Below are 19,656 nucleotides of genomic sequence, written 5' to 3'. Positions count from 1 at the left end.
ATATGCTTCTGTTGAATAATTCAGATTATTAAAATTAATGGACTATAACTCAGCACTTAGAAACCTCTTGGTTTGCATAGCAGTTTGAAAGTTCATGATGCATAGCCATTTGAAGTGAGTAAATTCTGAATCTGAGAAAAGCTAAATGGGATTTATACCTGACTTGACTCATGGTGGCAGTAGTTCTGTAGAAAATATATGATGTTAGACTAACCAAAGTACAAGTGAAACTAGTTTACAATCATTATAACAGCAAAATGAAGTGGTTATGGAAAGGGCTCGGTTTAGATTATCTGTTTTATAGATGTTATCTTGGCAGTTGTGCAGGCAGATTAGGAAGTGATTCACTTTAACCATTGTCAATTTTACACTGCACAAGTGTTGTAAGTTCTTCCGTCAGTGTATCCTGTCTGTAACAGTTTTAGGTGGTAAATATTTGAGGTTTTCAAATGCATGTTGCCATCTTTATTCTTTGTGGGAAGTAAATTACCATCTCAGTTTCAGACTTTTGGAATAGCCAGAAAAGGCTTGTAATTTTTTTTTTCATTTTTGGAACATTTCAGACACTATGTAGAAATACTTAAATTTTAGAATTTCTCCTCAAGTTTGTCATTGACAGGAAAGTACTCCCTGTACTACTTTAAAGCATTCACAATCAAAGTTTCTTCTTAGTATGTACGCAGTCCCTGCCAAAGAACGCATCATTATTAAATTTGAGGGGAGAAAGTGAGGGGAAAAAAACCCTCAATTACCAGCTTTAACAATTATGTCATCTAATATACACTGTTAAAAATGTTGTGTAAAATCTTTAGCAAAAAAAAAAAAAAAAAAAAGGCAAAGTCCGATCCTCTAGCAGCTTTCACAGTGACTACCAGGGAAGCAGAAACACATTTTTTCATACATTTTCTTGGAAATATATGAATACAAAAAACAATTCTTTCTCTTGGCACAGTTAGTAAATTAAGTTTGTCAGCTGGGAGGGGAAGTGCAGTAAGAAACAAGCTTTGGCCACAGCCATCAGACCGGTGCCATCACGGATGGCAAGTTATTAACCCTTTATTTGCCTTCCCCCATACCGCTATTAACCTTGCTGAAGTGTGACTTCTTTCTAGAACTTAGCAAGAGCAGAGACTTTTTTGTAACACCAACGAACAGTAATTTCCTTACTGTTTTTTCAAGTGTGGAAAGATTGGCACTCTGCTTTATGTTGTAACTCAAATTTCAGAATGGTCTTTATGGTTCTGTGCATGTGTGTGTCCCTCTCTTTCCACACCCCAGGGGCATATAAAAGAAAGGTGTATTCCTCTTTGTAAAGAGACCTCAGTGCTGTGAAGTGTTAGAAAAACGGGAATTTTACGTTGCTTAAATTGTTCATTAAGCCTGTTTCCTCAGAGCATACAAAAACTCACAGACAAAATGAAGCATTGTCCTCCTTGGACCTTTCTCTAAGGAACCTTACTTCTGTCTCCATCTTGCTGTACAAGATTTTATAATCCTACCCCAAAAAAGCACAGTGCCTGCACTGCAGTGCCTTCATCTGCAGCGGAAAGGCAGGCTCTTCACAAATCCAGACGTATCAGTGCTTCCAAAAGGGTCAAACAGGAGATTTGTTCTCTTTAGTAGCTGCCTTTACTCACCTTTGTGTTAGTCACCTGAGACCTCAAAGTGGTGTTTGATTGCTTAATCAGAGGTAGAAGACTAATGGTCTTCAGTCTTCCTGTTCAGCCTTTCTGCTACGTACCACTGAGCTCCAGGAGATGCAGGATTGGATTCTGTTACACCGTCCTGTGTCTGTGCTCTGTCAGTACCCCCCCCGCCCAGTGCATAAACAGAGATTTATCCCCCCCCCCCCCCCCCCCAAATGTGTCATGGTATTTGAGGTGCAATTTATTTTTTCTACCAAGAGCCAAAGAAGTTTTACCTGCACGTCACAAAGGAGGTTATTCTCCTTGCTTTCTTGATACGAATTGCTGTATCAGACAAAAATCAAACTTCCTTTAGTGTAGTATTCAGTCTTCAAAGGAGAATAACTACAGCACAAAATAAGAATAGATTAAGCGTTGTCCACAAGAGCAGATTGTACCTGAGGCCTGTTCTGGATTTCAAGGCCCTGTATACCTTTGTCAAGAAACTGAAGTTCCACACAGTTTCCATTATTTCTCTCTCTGAATTATGATGCTTAGTATTCCACACAGTTTCCATTATTTCTCTCTCTGAATTATGATGCTTAGTATTCCACACAGTTTCCATTATTTCTCTCTCTGAATTATGATGCTTAGTATGCAGAACACTCACTTTTGTGTATTTGTTCGTCAAGTCATAGGAGCTATCTGAGGCTTGTAATCATTGCTAGAACAACATAACCCTTTGGTCTTTACAGTCTGTGGAGGTGTCTGTACCTAGCTCATTTGAGGCTATTGCAAAATGGCAAAAAGATACCCAATTAAATATCTTACTCATTGTGGCTTAATAATAACAACAGGTGAGACAAATTGGCTCTTGCTTGACCAATAGTTTCACTATTGGTTGTTCCTTAGAAGATAATGACTATCTTAATTCAGCAGATTCTGGTCTATTTTAAATCTTTGAATCTACTTCTGTTCTACACGAAGACAAACGCAGGGAATTGCTTAGCTTCAGGACACATGGTATCCTGTGAGTGTGATTGAGCATGCTGGAGGCCTGTTGTGGCTGAAGAAGTATTTCACGTGTGTACATCAGTATTGCTGTCATCTGTTGTTGATGATGATGTAGCTGCAGAAATTCCCCTGCTCATAGACTTGCTGGAAAACTCAAGCTTTCAAAGAAATATTTTGTTTTGCTTCTGGCAAAGTCTAGGACTCGTTGCAGCCATTGTTGGGGCGAGTCTGTTTTAAGGGAAAAAAAAAAAAAACAACCCAAAACCAAAATCCACTTTGGTCTGCTTGGATGTCTGTCCTGTCTGTAATCAGTCTAGATTTGAGTGCAATTACGTATCAAGCAAGAATTCTTATCTTTCATAAAGCGTCTGGTGATTAACTTCCTAGTTAATCCCAGTATGTAGTATGCAGATAATTTACCTCAAGTAAGTTGCATTTGAACCTGGCTACTTAAGTTCTGAGGCTGTGGAACTGTGGAATAACTTCTTGTGAACAAGCCTTTCCCCCCCACCCCCCGCCCGCCGAAGACTACTGCGTATGGACTCAGACAGTATCAGCAGAGAATTAGAAATCCAAGAACAGTTTTTGAAAATAGATTCATTTTAAGCAAGGGAGGCTACCCACAGCACACCTGTTTGTGTCAGAACGCAAAAAACTATGGGCAGGGCTTCAGTTTGCATCAGTTTGTGGTTTCCCTGAACTGTGGTAGCAAGATGTTGCCTTTTTCTGTAACTTGCTAGCTTACTGGTTAGTCTGCAGTCAAGGCCTCAACTTCTAGGAAAGGCTGAATCTTTTAAACTCTCCTCAAATGAGTTTGAGGAGAGAGGGGGGAAATTTCGAGATGAGAACCAATAGACAAGAGGCATGCTGTGGAGCTGCTCGTCTTGAACTTAGGAGAGAGACCTCCTCATGGTTAGTGAGAAATATGATCCCTGCATTGGAGCATTTAGTAGAGATTGCTCACGGGAGCTCCGATATTTGACACTTCTGCATTGCAGTCTCTGAAAACCTCTGAACTCTCTGCTGTGGGAGACTGCTGTGTCTAAGAAATTAGTATTACAAAGTTTTGGCACAGGGTTTTGAAAAACTTTCCCCTTCCACATTACCATGCGTATTACTGACTACAGAGATAGTCTAGATAAAGTCAATGTATCTACTCCTAAGGATCAACAGGCTTAATAGTTTTTGTCTGTTGGATGAGAATAGTTAAAGAATAACCAATTCAGTGAGAATATATTAGTTCTTTCTAAATGCAAGTTTACAAAGTGGAATGCTTACAAAATTCATCGATTAGATGCTTAAACGGGTTTAAGCCTAAGTTTTAAGGATCTCTTTCTCCTGGGGGGTATCTGGAACTGTATGATAGGAGTATAAGCATCATATACTCTACATGGAGATCAATAAGAGTGTTCACTATGGCCAATATGCTATGAATAGTGAAATGGTGAAGGGAGATAACCAAACGTGTAAGTTTTATATAGTAATTCTGAGCGGTACAATTCTCTAGAGAATTCCTTTCTGGACTTTGGAACCCAAGTAATTCCTTTTCTTTTAAAACATAGTTACAGTGGTGGTGTGTTAGAGCAAGTAGCAAAAGCTGTTATACCTGAAGATGTAGGATGAGCTGAGCTGATCTAACTGCTCACCTCTGCTGAAAGGGAATGTCCTGATCCTACCTGTGAGCTCTGGCACGTGCTCATTCTTCCCCTGAGCCAATACATCTCACTAATGCAGAGGGGAAAAAAAAAAAAATTGAGGGTGAGGGGTGGGCTTCTGTTGGATGAGTGAATTGATCTGGCTTATGGAAGGCTCAGCCAAGCACTGTAGCTGCTGCAAGACCTGGGGTGGAAGAGGAGCCCTTTGCTTGGAGTACAGCAGTGGAGAAGGAAGGTGGAAGAGAACGATCTTTCTGTAGTGAGCTGTTGATATTGTCTCAGCATTTGGTAACACTTAGTCTTCTCTTCCAGGGGATGTACTAGAGCTGATTTTGTCTACCCACAGCATCTTTCTAAAAGGAGTTGGTTTACATGGGTTCAAAGGGAGATACAGCAAGTATGCAGAAGAGAGATCCATTGACAATTGGTCTGTAAAAGACCACAGCTGTCTCAAGAAACCATATGATCTTAACATAGTTGGAGTTTGGGGAGGTGTTGAGTCAGTGGTTATTGTGTAGGCTTTTCCTATTTTTCCTATTTTTCCTCTAGGCACCTGCTAATAACCACCTTCCCCCCCCCGCCCCCCCCGCCTCTGCCCACAGTTATTGGAAAAGTTACATGCAAATAGTTCCTCTTGGCATTTTAAATTTCATGCCAGCAGTGGGTTGTATCACATGCATGTAAGACAGGCTGCTAGAAGTTCAGCATTTCTTTGCATCCAGATTAGCTTATTAAATCTATATTAGCTTATTAAATGCCTGTTTTTTTCCTAGTTTTCCTTCATTTCAGGTTACTTTAGGCTATAGACTTATGATTCCTTGCTTTCAAAATATGGTCAAACAGAGTTAGTGTCACAGCTTTGTTGGCTAAAAATGTAAAGAAATAAAATCTTGTGAGGATGGGGTTTTGTTGTTTGTTTTGGGGTTTTTGTTTTGGTTTTTTGGTTTGTTTGGTTTTGTTGGTTTGGTTTTTTTTTTTTTAATTATCTGGGTGATTTAGTTGGGAAAATAAAGTAGAAGTCTTAGGGGCATGTTCATACCATGACAGCCCAAGAGGCCTTCTGGACCAGTTAAGCCTCCTCTGTACTCCTTCTAGTTAGTACTGAATGTGCTAAGCAACTAATGGCCTTGGAGTTTACATGATGGTAGAGAATGCAATCTTGATTTCTTACCGCCACAGGCGGTACAGGGTGACACTGAATATATGGTTCCAAGCGGTATTCCTGCTTTTGAAACTTCTGCATTTGAAAGGGGGGCAGAAGAAAAATTGCCTTTATGGAAGGTGGGGTGGTATGTGACAAATGACGATGTCAGTTTTCCATTGGCTGCTGACTATTTAATTGCCTAAATTGTAAGCAAAAATGAAAAATGCTCAACTGTAGAGCATGCTCTGTAAATGAGGGAGGTAAGCAGAACATTTGTCAGAAACTTACTGTGGTACGAGATAGCAATGCTGCTTCCCCTGCCCCCAAACGCATTGCTCCATCGTGTTTGAGACTAAAACAAAAAATATGTTGTTGACATAAGCTCTGTAACTGAAGGGGATCCTGCTCAAAGTGGTGCTATCCTTGCCTAGCTTTTACGTTTCTTAACATATTTGTTCTTGTGACTAGTTTGTTTTTTATGATACCTTTCCTTTCTGCTCAGTCAGTAATTGGAAGGGTGGATTAGAATACATGGTATCTTCATATCCAGTCTGGCCTGCTGCTTTTGAGAGGGAAGTAAAAACTTTAGGGTTTGATTTTGTGCCTACTTCGTATTAGGGAATTGAGGACCTGGAGAATAAGAATCCTTTCAGATAATCAAAACGGACACAGTTGCAAAGTCTTTTCCTTTGTGCATTTTCAGTGTGGAAGAGTTAAATATTTCTAAAGAGAAAAATATTTTGTATCTTTACTAAAAATGAAACCTCAAGTACTGGAAAAATCTACTCATATATATGACCGTGCAGGTTGGTATTGAAACAGGAAATGCAGGAGGGTCAGAGCATAAACATTTGGAAGAGGGCTGACAAATACAATGGGACTTATTACCCAGCTCCTCCCACCCCCCCCACCCCCCAAAAAGAGGCACCTCCTTATCCAAAAAAAATTGAATGATTATTTGTAAAAGGCCATGTCAGTAAGAATAAAGAATTGACAAATGATGAGAGATGTAAAGTTTCATGATGTGAATCAACTTGGAGAAAGGTTTTAGTGTATCTAGGGGGGGGAAAAAAAAATCCACATGGAAAAATTCTGACACTTGCTTAACTCTGTGACTCAGTTGGGGATATTATCACAGTAAATTTAGTGTTAAATTTAGCAGCACTAGTGAACTGAATTTTGTTGTTAAGCTTGATAGCACGTGAAAGAGTATTATGTTAGTAAAAATCACTTCTTTCAAATCAGCTGCTCAGTGCAAACAGCCCTGAAGAGGAGATGCATTTGGTTTATGTCCTAATTATGTCAATCATTTGATTTTAATATTTAGGGTTAAATGGGAAAAAGGCAGTTTCTGAAGGAAAACTTGGAGTAGACAAGAGAAGTTGACACAATATATTAAGACACCTGCAGTAAATGATCTCATTTTGAAAGAAAAAAAATTGATCTAAGAAATATAAGGGTGCAGTATTCTAATGATGGGAACAGAATTTAGTAGAATAACAGAAAAAAAAATCCCTTTATTTTTAGTTCTTAACATGTCTGTAAACAACTGCAGGTGCCTGCAGATGAGTGTGCGGTTTTGTTGCTTTGATCCAGTTTAAATAAAGTTAGTATCTTTTTGTGCACAAACTTGTATAGAAAGACTGAAGAACACAGATTATAAATCACGGAAATTTCATTTTCAGCCACCTGCCTAACTGGATAATAATAAGCCCAATAACCTAATGGTCAGTATTATTTTCACAGCTTAAGGTGATGAAGTTTCAGGATGAGTTAGAGTCTGGGAAAAGACCCAAGAAACCAGGCCAGAGTTTTCAGGAACAGGTTGAACACTATAGAGACAAGCTGCTCCAGAGGGTAAGAAATGTTCTTTATGTTTGGCTCTGATTCTGTGATAGGCTTTTATTGAGTTTATCAACTGTAAGGTGGCATTAAGTATAACAACACATGGTTCTCGTTAAAATTCTTCTGTAATGTCAAACTGCATGTTTAAGTCCAAGTGCCTTCTGCAGAGTAGACACAACCTCTCTTTTTAATCAAAATAATATAGTATTTCACACTGTACAGATGGGCATCATTAGAATGTATTGAACTCTTAAAGAGGTCACTTCTGGATCTACTACATAAAGCAAACTGTTAGGTGTGGGAAAGGAAAGGGAGAGCTGTCAACTGAAGATGTTCATCAGGCTTTTCATTTTGCTTTTAATAATTGATCCGTTGTGCTAAAGGCTTCCAAAGGAAGAAAAAGAATAGTATTAAGCAGCATATGTGCTTCTGATTCTCCAGTGTCTAAGATTTCCTGGATAACTCCAGCTCATACCGTCACCCAGAAGTGAATAATTCTATACCATTATCATTTTTAGTAGTCCTCTCTGGACTATGAAGTCAGAGCAGCTTTAAAAATTAGCATCATGTATGTGATGTCATGTGATCTTGAATCTTTGAAACACATCGAAAAAACGTGTAACCTGTTTGGACAACGCGTTTAGTGAGAGAGTGTAGGTGGCAGTTGCTTCTCTAATCTGGTTTCACAGCCTGACAGATCAATGATGAAATTAGGTACCCATGCAGTTTCTTGGAAGCTAAGTACAAATAGGCAGTTTTCACCAGGTGTTTGTCTGTCACTTGTTCTTTGCATTATTTAGTGAATTAGTCAGATATTGAGCACCAAAGTAATTTTGCACAGTACCTCGAAGGAAGAAACTTGTAAAAATTAAGAAAGCTGATCCCTGAAGGAGATTTGCACATTTGGAGGTTGATGTTAGCAGTTAAGACTTCAATTTTTATAAGTAACTTTCCTTTTAAATGTAGTTGTATCCTAAAACTTCCCACTTCCTCAGTGTTTTCTGTAATTGGAGAAAGAAGTGATTTGTACAGTAAGCACAGAATGTTTAGTGAGACAGTAGCTTAAAAAGCAGAAATCGTAATCCTGAAAACTTTGTTAGATTCCTTGTGTTGAATTAGTTCAATGAGCTTGCAGTATTTTTGATTTTTAATAACTATCTCACTTTCACTTTCAATGATGAAGGTAATATTTAGTTAAGAATATTTAATGATAATTTTAACAGGTATTCTTAAAACAATAATAACCCCGTTGTTAAGGGAATAACTATCTTTTGTTTTAATGCCATAATAAAGTTAGTTTGTGTAATAATAATGTAATATTGGTTCTGATTGCATTTCCCATGAACTTGGTGGTTGGTCATTGTTTTTTGTCTAATTTACTATAGAATAAGCTTTCCAAGAGTAAATTTCCTAGGAGTATTGTATATCATTAAGAGAATAGGAACTTACAGCTATTTAAAATACTGTTTATTCCCATTGATCAAGATGAAATAATTAGTTATGCCATCAAATAAGCTAGGCACATCATAAGAGCCCACTGATTTTAGTGGAATCTAACAATAGTTTACAATAGTTGGTATAATGATAAGGGACACTTTAAAATTTTTCTGCTAAGTCTTCCATGTAAAGAAAATGTGAGACTAGATTAGTAGGGCTGTCCTGGTATTTCCTGCACTTGTGTTGTTATCTCCCCTCCCTCCGTCCCCCGCCCCTTTCTTTCATTTAGCTAAATCACCCCTTCTTTGTCGTCTTTATGGGGTATGCAGGGAATATCTGTTTATTTTTTGCCATGGAAGGAATTTTTTTTATGCTAGTACTGAAAGAAGCACATCTCTTGGTCTCTGTGTTCAGACTTGCTGATGGTTTAGGTTTACTTTTGTATGATTAATTTTTGAACTATTTGACAGACAAATGAGGTGTGCACAGGGCATATATTTTCTTTGAAAATGGTCCTGTTGGGATATAGAAATGGACCATCTTTGTGGGTTTTTTTGACAGAGTAGATGTTACTGCAGAATCCTGTTTGTATTTTTGTTTTGTCTTTAAATGTCTTGTAGTTATGAGATTATCTCAATTTTCAATCTGGATTAATGAAGATGAATGCATATGTTTTAAGTAGAAAGAGGTTCCTGGTATTCTTTCATGTTTAATTTGGTTTAGAAAATTTCTTACAGCTGTAACGTTTCCCTGAAATTTGTAAAATTGAAGACTACTCATTTCCAATTAGATACTCAGACTTTCTCACATAGGGTGACATCTTTCTTGTAACACAAACACTGACAAAAACATGAAATATTCCTGCTGTGTACAAAGCAGTAGTAAAGATTTGGAGAGCGGGTATGGTGTGACCATTAGTTCCTTCTCAGATTATGTGCTGTGTTCCTTCAGTGCTCAATGCTCTTATGGTGTTTGTGATTAGCTTGATTGTTTTTACTTAATAATTAGTCACACCTCATCTGAAATCATGAATGCTTCTGATAATTTAGGAAAAAGAAAAAGAGTTGGAAAGAGAACGGGACAGAGACAAAAAGGACAAGGAAAAATCTGAATCCAGGTCCAAAGATAAGAAGGAAAAGGAGGAATGTACACCAACAAGAAAAGAGAGGTATGGCTTTCCTTGGAGTAGAGTGAATGGGAGGAAAAACCTCACAGTTCGTCCCTTTGTATACAATGGCAGCCTTGAAATTACGTTGTATCATGCATCTTATTTTAAAAGAAAAACACAAAACCACCCAAACTAAAAAAACACCCAACAACAAAAATATGCACTTTGGATGTTAAAACATGTTTCAGAATTTTAAAGGAATTGTCATTTTTATCCTGCCACAAGTGACATACCCTTTTGAATAGAATCATATTTTGGCTCCTTTAGGCCCTGAGGAAACATAGTAAAATAATGACCGGTTGAAAACAGGGTATATTTCACTCTCTTTTAGCAGTAAATTTGACTGCAGTGTATTAGTCAGAAAACTGTACTGAAGTCATACTGTACTGAATTATTCGCGGTGGTTTAAATGTTATTCATCTCAGTGAAAATTCTTCAAAACAGCTAGTTTTTAAGGTAATTGATTGTACACTCTGATCTTCTGATACTTGTATAGCCAAACTCTTCCATATTATTAAGTGTAGATATGGTAAAATGCCTTGCTTTTCAGGAAACTATGACAGAATGACACGGCAGTAAACAAAGATGAGTCACAGGCCTTAATAGAAAATCTGGTGCGCATGTTGAACTTGATATTTTTTTTAAAGTAATAAAAAGCCTACTACTTTTAATTACTTAAAAGGATCTAATGTTACATTGGCAAAAGAAAATATCTACAGAAAGGAATCCATTTTCTTAATATACATTTTCACTTCTCTGTGTGTATCTGCTCGTGTATGTATGTAACTGTATTTGCTTTCTTTACAAAGGAAAAGACGACACAGTGCTTCACCTAGCCCATCTCGCAGCAGTGGTAGTAGACGAGCAAAATCTCCGTCACCAAAATCGGAACGCTCAGAGCGCTCTGAACGGTCCCACAAAGAGAGTTCACGTTCTCGGTCATCACATAAAGATTCTCCCAGAGACGTCAGTAAAAAAGCCAAAAGGTAAGCTGGTATCTTCTCTATTTCAGGTTGTAGGAAAGTTAAGTACATAGGTGCGTTTTGGTTGTGGTTTTTTTTGTTTGTGTGGTTTTTAGCAGAGCACATTTGATACACAAGTATTTTCTCTCCTAATGGACTATACTGCATGTTCCTGGTTAATATCTCTGGACATTTGGCATCTGAAATGTATACCGTGTCCTGCCTTGATAGCTCAAGACTCTTCACTTCTTCTATGTTCTTGTTTATCTGTTTACTGATAATTTTGAGAAATACTGCTTTAAACCAAAGCATCTTGCTGCCTTATTAGCTTTTTATTTTCAAAGGACAAATCTTCTGTAGGCCATAGAACTTCTGGAATTATAGTGAGCATGCAGTCTTTCACTGATGATTTGCTTACATGAAGCTCCTCTCCCATGGTTGGTTTTTTTTAATGGCAAAAAAAAAAAAAAAAAATCTAGATTAGATACTGCTTATGGGTTTCTGTTTCCAAAGTAGGTATTTCCTCATCTCCAGACTGACATTAATATTTGCCTCTAGTTAATGTTATATTTGGGGTGAGATTTTATTATTCTTTTAGACGTGTAGAATATCATATTTATATGAGATTCCTCAGACATGCTGAGGAAAAGTCCTTTGATGCTGCTGAGAAAATTGTAGTATATATTTACAGTAATCATATTCTTGTGCTATAACTTAGGAATTCAAACAGAAGTAGAAAAGTATTTTGAAATTTTTTTTTTTCAAAGTTAATATGATAGTCATTCAATTTAGATTGTATCAGATTAATGTATTAGGTGTGGGTTAGATGACAGTAAGTTTATTCAGTGTCCATTTTTTTTCTGTGGGGTTATGTCACAAACTGAACATGTTTGATGAGAATCAAAAGTATTTCAGCATAACACAACATAATTTTTCACTTCTGTTCTTTTCTATATGGATATAGGCTGCTATTAATACAAGAGCCAAGGTGGTTGAGACATATGTGGAAGGCTGTGAATTCCTTGTGTTGGTTTAAGGACATTAGTTGGTGTTATTTTTCTTTTGGGTTCTAAGCACTGGAGTTAAGCCCAAAATACATTAAAAACTGTGTATTGTGCAAAAATTACCTTTTTCTCAAAAGCAAGATATCATTCTATTACTTCCCCTTACTAGAGAAAATATTTTCTACCTTGTTTAGCTCAATAAATGAATGTCAAATAACTGCAGAAAAAGTTGGTATTATCAATTAGTATTTGACATAATTTTTTTTTTTTTGCAGGTCGCCATCTGGCTCCAGGACACCCAAAAGATCAAGAAGATCACGATCCAGATCCCCTAAAAAGTCAGGGAAAAAATCCAGGTCTCAGTCCCGTTCTCCTCACAGATCTCACAAGAAGTCAAAGAAAAGCAAACACTGACAATGTTAATATTTTTTATGATGCTGTCACTTACTGGAAATGCAGTTTTGTTTTTGTGCCTGAACAGTCTGTTAAAAACAAAAAAGCATTCCTGATTTTTTTTTTGTGAATGCACGTGTATACTCATGAGTATCAGCATCTGTAGACCTGTCATTGTTTTATATTGTACAAAATATCTTCATTGTGACTATTTCCCAAAAGAAACATTTTTGTGTTTAGAAGTTTCATCAGAAATGTGTGTAACTGATCTGCTGGCAGTAGTGATATTTTGTTTTAGAATGTTGTGACATAGCAGAAATAACTCCAATGTTCCCCCTTTTTGTAGCTTTGACAATTTGAATTAGATTTCAAATAAAATCTGAACAGAAAATTAAGATGTTGTTTTCTTGCCCCACTGGTGATACAGATCTCTAAAGGAATTCATAGTTTGTTTGGAAGTACTGCGTATTTCAGACATACTATGGTGCATAGATCTTTCACTATAGTGGTAGCTCTGTTCCTGTTTTCACTAGTTTGACTATCCAGATAAAAGCACCTTTTGAATCCAGTGGATGGGTTTTCTTTCCTACCATGATATTTTACTGTAAGAACAGTTGAACAGGCTGGTACTTACCATGATAATCTTTACGAGTAAATCTTTGCTTCTTATTTTTCCATTTTAATTGCAGGGAATATTTGTGACACCAGAGTAATGTTTTTGTTTGTTTTTAAAAAAGAGCCTCTGCAGAGATGCATCATCTATATGATACGCATACACATATATATATGATGTATCAATAACAAGCCATATTTATGGCGTGCATGGGGAACAATAAAAGGACAGCAAGCCTGAGGCTCTATGACTTCTTCCTTAAGTGTAGGTATAATAATTGCAACCTAGAGTACAATATTGTTTTCTAAAACTGATTTTTACTCCAAAAGGACAGCTTTTACATTATTTTATTGAATTTATTCCTCTGTTGTGGAAATTCTTCAAAATGGGAAAAATTTTAAATTTTTTTATTACATATTTTATTTATTAATATTTTGGAATCAAGAGGCTGTTTAACTTTTTTTTTAGTGTTAGGCTTTCCCTTCTCTAAACCTGTTCTGTGTCTTAGGCATTGATGTGGCTTTAAATTGCTTCACCTTGGTCTCTTATCATGCAACCTTTCTGTGGGTGGGAGGGAGGGATGAGAAATGGGGAGGGTTCAGTGTTTATACTTGGAGGTGTGGGCAGTTTGTAATAAAAACATAAAATTCAAAGGGATCTGGCCTCCTGTGAACTGTTTCTAAAAGCACTTAACTACAAGCATAGAGTGCTGGATGATGGCCTGCTATTACACTTATGTATCTACAGGTTTTACGTTATTAGAATTTTGTAAATGTGCCAGGGAAAAGCTTATGTTGTATATAGCCTAAGAGGCAGCACTTTCAGGATCTAAAAGGTCTTTTGAAAAATGTGCATGTTTAATTTAAAAACAAACAAACAAAACAAACACCCAAAAAAACACTCCATTTTTTTCCTGATGGGAGACTTTGTTATAAGATTATATAAATTGATGCAAATGTGAGAATTAAGTGGAGAATTCTCTTTGCTAATGAGAACTTAGAGATGACCTGGAATACTGAAAATATGGAGAATGCATGTGTACTGTAAAGACTTTCTTAGAATGAGTATTGAATAGATGCATTAATAATGAGAAAAAATATACCTTATATCTGTTAATATTACATTATAAAGAGTCTGTTTTAGAAAAATGTAGAGTTTATTTTTTTATATTTTTCTTTCTCCCTGTAACATAAGGTGTTTCAGATGTACAGATATGGGTAGCTAAACTATTAGAAACTAAGTTATTTTTTTCTTAAATGCTGTGTATTCACATCTGGCACAGACTAGATAGGATTTTCTAGAGCAAAAAGTAGGTACTAAAATCAGTTGGGGACAGGGAGAATCCTAACTTTACAATAGGAAGAAGATCACTTCAGATCCAATTAACTTCTTTAAAACTATTACTTTTATCTTGTAGCCGTTTATAAATGGAGGAGTGATAAATGACAATGTTCTAGGTGAAGTGAGACTAAAGATAGTTGGCCACAGGAATATTCTGTCTGCAGAATCAATTGTGTATTTCATTTAATAGCTAAAAATCCTCAGGTTAGAAAATCACTTAGCATTATAGGTTAGCCGTACTTTTCAATAATTAATTTTGATTTCAGGTTTTATAAAATTCTCATGAGTGATTATAAAAGGCTCAAGCCAAGTAGCTAGACCGCTAAAGAGCACACCCATTAGACTTTATTTTGCAACAGTTTTATTAAGCAATACCTTTTTTCAGTATCTTTATTCTCTAAATATCATTCTCATACCTCTTATTCTTTGCTTCGTATCCTGGGCTTTAGAAAAGCTGTTTTGTACCTAATAGTCTTTTAAGAGCAATTAAGAATCTGTATACTTCACTGGATGCCTGTTTTTTTTCTCCTGTTGAAAAGAACATCTTTTGATCCTACTTACTCTCGTCATTTTCTTCCCTTCTTTTAGAAATAGTTTTGTTTATAGCTTGGCTTTTCTGCAAAGAAAAGGGTGAGGGAGGCAGCAACTGGTAACATCTTTTGTAAAAGAGGCAAATTAATATTGAAGACTGAAAATTAGGTTGCCTGTGAAATTTATTTTTCCTTAGGTCGTGTTGCAGCGACGAGGTATAGTCGCAGTGTGCCACTGCTGTGTGCCTTGTGTTTCTGCGGTTTTTGGGGGTGAAATGGTGAAAAATCATCTAGTTGATGTAGGATAGGGGTAATTCAAATACTGGTCCTGGGATTCAGAAAGTAACATTGAGATGAATCCTTGTGGAAAAAAAGCTCTGACCTGAGGAGGTGTGATCCAGCGTTTCCAAATGGTCTTTGTGGTTGTACAGGAGGAGGAGAGCTCATTTTATCCTCTGACACCCCTGGTCAGCGAGCGTCCGACCCGTCGCTTTGGGAGGGGGAGGAGGCGTGAGCGCGTAAGGGGCTTCTCTGTCCTCTCCTGCCCTGCCTTACGGATGATATCCGAGGTAAATATTCATGCTTTAGGTTTATCCAAAGCAGAGAAATGCAGTGTAGCTTGCTACAGCTGAGTTCTAGTGTGGCTGAGTAACCCCTCTGCAGCCTGAAACAGCAGCTGGTGAGGCCCACCTCGGTGTGGGATCCCATTAGAAAGGGGAGGTCAATGGTATGCTCCCAGGTAGGCACCAGAGGCTGTCATGCTGGTACCTTTTGGTGAAGCCTACCCAGAGCTCTATAGGACATGGAGATATTTATGCGAAGGCCTTCTAGATATGGAGTTAAAGTTCATCTCTGGTTTTTCTGAACCAGTCGTGACCTCTGTGAGCGTCTCTGTAAGACTTGGACTCTCCGCTCTGAGCATGAGGGCCCCGTCTCGGTGGAGGAAAGCTGCTTGGTTGCACAGTCTCCTAACAATTAAAATCTTTCCTTACCAGTATTACAGAAGTGTTTATATTTGAACTGCCTTTTTTAAACTCTGACCTCCTTTGACTTCTCTGCACACCAGCTGTGTATATCTCTTGTAATACTATTTGAGGAAGAGTTGGTTTCTGAAAGTCAATGTCAGGTTTTCACTCGGGCACTAGGTGCTGTGCATGTGTTCTCCCCGCGCCTCCCCCTTGAAGGTTTTGAAGGGTAAGAATAAACCACTTATGAACAAGGGTAAAAAATTATGTTTTCCAAAGCATATATTTAGAATCGCAACTATCACTAATGTGAGTTCATCTGTTCCAGTGACACCAAATGTACTCCCGCTTTCTGCATTTACAAATCACCTCTACTAATGTAGCAGCTCTACCTAAGCATACGTGCACCCTTTAGAGTTGTTGGATTATTGTATCTATTGTGTTTTTCTGCATGTAAAACTACCCCCATGCTTTTTCAATTATGAATTCAGGATTATTCCCACCATTGGGATAGCTTTCAAACTTGTACTGTTTCATTTAGTAAATTTCTGAGGCAGATTTTATAGCTGAAACTGTGTAAAAATTGTTTCAGACTTCCAGCCTGGCATGAGCGCTGCCTTGAGACATCTAAGTTACGGAGCACTAAAATGGGAAATCCAGTTTTATGCTTAGGAGGTTCTTGGAGATCAGCCGGTGTTTGAGGCCTGTTCTTGGCATGTTGAAAAGAAAATAGTGCTGTCTCTGAGCTGTGCCTGTAAGAGGAAGGTCTCTTGAAGGGGTTCGTATAACATGACTTAGCAACTAGAATCTTGTGATGAGAAAAGCAAGATTGGCCAAAACCGGCACATCTGTTCTGAGCATCTTTGACTTTAGGCAGCTTGCTTGTGGGTTTTTCCACCACATGCTTTTACAGTCCTGTGGTGGAATTAATGCTTTTAATAAATAAAAATTGAAAGTATTGTTGTATTTCTGCAGATTCAGGTTTGAACTTTGTATCTAGTTTTAGGTTGCTGGCTTGCTGTACTTTCATATAGCCACTTGAGGAATTTGGGGCGAGATGTTTCTCAGCTATTGGGGGTCTACACTGAATACTTATATAAGGACACATATATTTGGCTGCATTAAGGTAAAGGTAGTTTTGAAGGATATTTGAATTGCTGCCTTTTTAGTAAATATTGGTCTATTTTCTATGTGTTTTCTCTGTTGAAAAATCTAGATTTTGGGGCAGTTATGGAGGTCCAACAAGAGAAGTGAACTATCTACAGCTGAAGACAGCAGCAGTGAAATAATCTAGATGAGAATTTTGCAGTTCTTTTAAAATCAACTGTTCAGTATAATGAGATTTACCAAATTATAAACCTGATATTAGCAGTCAAACCTTGAAAATTATCTCAGAGTTTACTTTTCTGAATAAGGCTGTTGAGTTCATGAATTTATATTTTATTAAAACAGCTTATAGTAATATTTGAAAATTTCTTCTTGTTCTCATTGCTGCGTGAGCTATTGCAAGACTTTCAGTATCCCGCCGGTTCGCGCCGCTGCTGTAACTGCTGCTCCTCAGTATGTAAGCCGCTCTTAGTTTTGTCTACGTGTATTTTTCCCACATGGGATGCAGAAGTCTTAAACAATTGCATACTATTTTTTTCCTCCGCCTGCTTCTGTCAGCACAGTCAGTTTTCATGGGTAAGCCTGTTGCGTTTGTCACTTCTGATGTCTAATCTTGTGCAGGGATGTTTTAATGTGTTAACTCTGTCATAAGCTGGAAAGTTTTCTGTTTGTGGTTATTTAAAGAGGAAACGGTAGTTTCACATTAACTTTTTTGTCTTACTTGCTTTTGGGTTTGTATTTTATGCAGAAAATTTTCCAAATGACATGGCGACAATAAAATGGTCAGTTTGCCGATATCCAGAAATGGTTTTATTTTTAACCTGGAAAAGAGCGATGTTCGTGCGTGTTATGCTGAGGGCAGTTTCTTGGCCTCGCCAGCTCTTCTGCTGGTTCTGCCTGTGTTGTCGAACTGTAATTGCTGCTGCTGTTCTACTGTCAACAGTGACCTCTTTGCTTCTCGGAAACTCATTAACGAGGCATGGGCTGCTCACTGCGTAGCTGCTTGTATAATCCTCTCTTGAACAAAGAAAACCTCCCACTTGGAACTGCTGCTCAGATATTGAGATGATGAGCAGCTTTTTAACAGCTAAAACCGTTTGCAGGAACGTCAGGCGAAGGAAACGGAGCCCACGTCGTGCCATAGTGTGAGGCCGTGTTGCGTAGGGCTGGGCCAGTGTCACAGCTTGTTGCTGCTGTGGGGTGCAGGTCCTGTTCCTGCTTTCCCTGTGCCTCCTGTTCTCTTACGTTTCTGTCCTCTCTGCTGCCTTTGGTGCCCTGTGAGCAGCCAGTTCAGTTCATTAAGGGGAAACAACTTTTTTGTGTTCTTGTTTTCACTTCGTTGACTTTCCGCTGACTTAGTGAGCTGAATTGGCTCCGTGCTGGGAACAGGGGTGGACAGTGAGCAGGATGGTTCTCATTTTTGGTAAACGGTTTACTTGTAACATGCAACTTCAGCCACAGTATTTTCATTTGGAGCATATGTTTTGATAAGATGGGCTGAATCGATGCTGCACTCTGCATCCTGCTCACTTCTGCTCTGGTCACGTACTGCTGTCGCTTTCCCACCGCCAGCGCTAGCACTTGTTTAACCACTTTCCTTGTGGAAAGGTAGGACGAGCACAGGGTAGGCAGGTTTATGCGATTAGGTGCATGGGAGGAAGGAAATGCAGAACTGGGGCCATCTCTCTCAGTAGCAGTGAGCTGTTATGCTGGCTGTGCCTCTCTCCATCTCTCCTTTTCTCCAATGATGCTTGAACCCATCAGTCAAATCTGAGAGGAGCAAATGCCTCCAAGATAATTTAGTTTCTGCAAGGTCTGTGAAAGACCAAAAAGAGGAAAGACATCTCAGATGCCCCCACAAGATGGGAAAGGCTGAAATACGAGCTCTTGATGTTGTTAGAGCCCAGAGCATTCATGTGGGAGAGATTACAAGTCCCAATTACTAACAATCTTCATTTAGACCTCACAGTCAAGAAACACGATATGTTGTGGTATCCCTGGACCTACTTGCTCTTTTTATTCTTACTCTTGTGTGGACTGGAAAACTTCATGTAGCTGCTTGCCTTAAGTACAGGCCATCAGTTTTACTCTTCAAGCCCTTGTTAAGAGGTCGCCTGCAATGAGTGTGGAATCAGTGTCCTGGTTCTGGTTCTTGGGCTTCTGAGGCTGGACCTAGGTCTGAGACTTCGGTCATTAGAACTTGTGTGTGGTAAGTGTGCCTGTAGAAAGGTGCGCATGGAGAAGGGGTAAGCATAAGGTCTATGTAATAGGTCTCAGAAATCTTTCATGAAAAGATTTAACCTAGCAGAATAGGTTAATTCTGTATGACAGACTGTTCTGTGTATAAAATTCATCTTGCGTGGGAAGAGGAGGGTGGAATTCATGCATGCAATTTGGATTTGTGGAAGATGGATCAGGGAGTTACCCTGTGCTCAGGATTCAACTTCCAAGATCGTTACCAGCAATCAAGATCATCACCAAATTCATCATTGGAAGGTGGAAACCAGTTTTTATCTTTTTAGTCATGCTAAAAAGGTACACCTTTGATGTTTCAGGAATGATTCAGCCAGGTGTTTTCACCTGCTAGATACTGTGAGAGCTAACACTGAACTGTTGCAAAGAGAGAAGCTCAGAGACTGGAGATGAACCTTCTGAACTTATTACGGTATAGAGATTTTTATTACAGCTGATACCGGTCATTTTCATCATAAAATCTGCATCTCTTGGGTTGCTGGTGACTTGTTTTTTCCTGGCATTTTAGTTTATCTTCCCTGCACCACGGGAAAAGAACTGTCTGGTGATTAACTGAATGGAGAATATTGCCTTGGGCAAACTCTGGAAAAGAATTGGCTA

The 19,656-nt window shown here is 38.2% G+C and overlaps 1 protein-coding gene across 7 annotated transcripts in view; it reads left to right on the top strand.

Annotated features, from left to right (window-relative positions):
* Window positions 1-12,642, top strand: part of U2SURP (U2 snRNP associated SURP domain containing) — a 46,619-nt gene extending 33,977 nt beyond the window's left edge. For 6 of the 7 annotated variants that reach the window (XM_087738565.1, XM_087738564.1, XM_087738562.1 and 3 more), the window contains 4 exons: window positions 7,185-7,295; window positions 9,770-9,888; window positions 10,698-10,874; window positions 12,130-12,642. In XM_087738565.1, the coding sequence (XP_087594691.1) occupies window positions 7,185-7,295; window positions 9,770-9,888; window positions 10,698-10,874; window positions 12,130-12,268 (546 nt within the window). In that variant the 3' untranslated portion in view covers window positions 12,269-12,642. The remainder of the gene's footprint in view (window positions 1-7,184; window positions 7,296-9,769; window positions 9,889-10,697; window positions 10,875-12,129) is intronic. The other variant, XM_087738567.1, reaches the window with a different exon arrangement.
* The last annotated feature ends 7,014 nt before the right edge of the window (window positions 12,643-19,656 follow it).

Source organism: Nipponia nippon, unplaced genomic scaffold (genome assembly GCF_047370975.1).
Source record: "Nipponia nippon isolate SJK-2023a ecotype South Korea unplaced genomic scaffold, ASM4737097v1 scaffold_7, whole genome shotgun sequence".
Classification (NCBI taxonomy): Eukaryota; Metazoa; Chordata; class Aves; order Pelecaniformes; family Threskiornithidae; genus Nipponia; species Nipponia nippon.
This window is presented reverse-complemented; position numbering and strand designations above follow the sequence as displayed.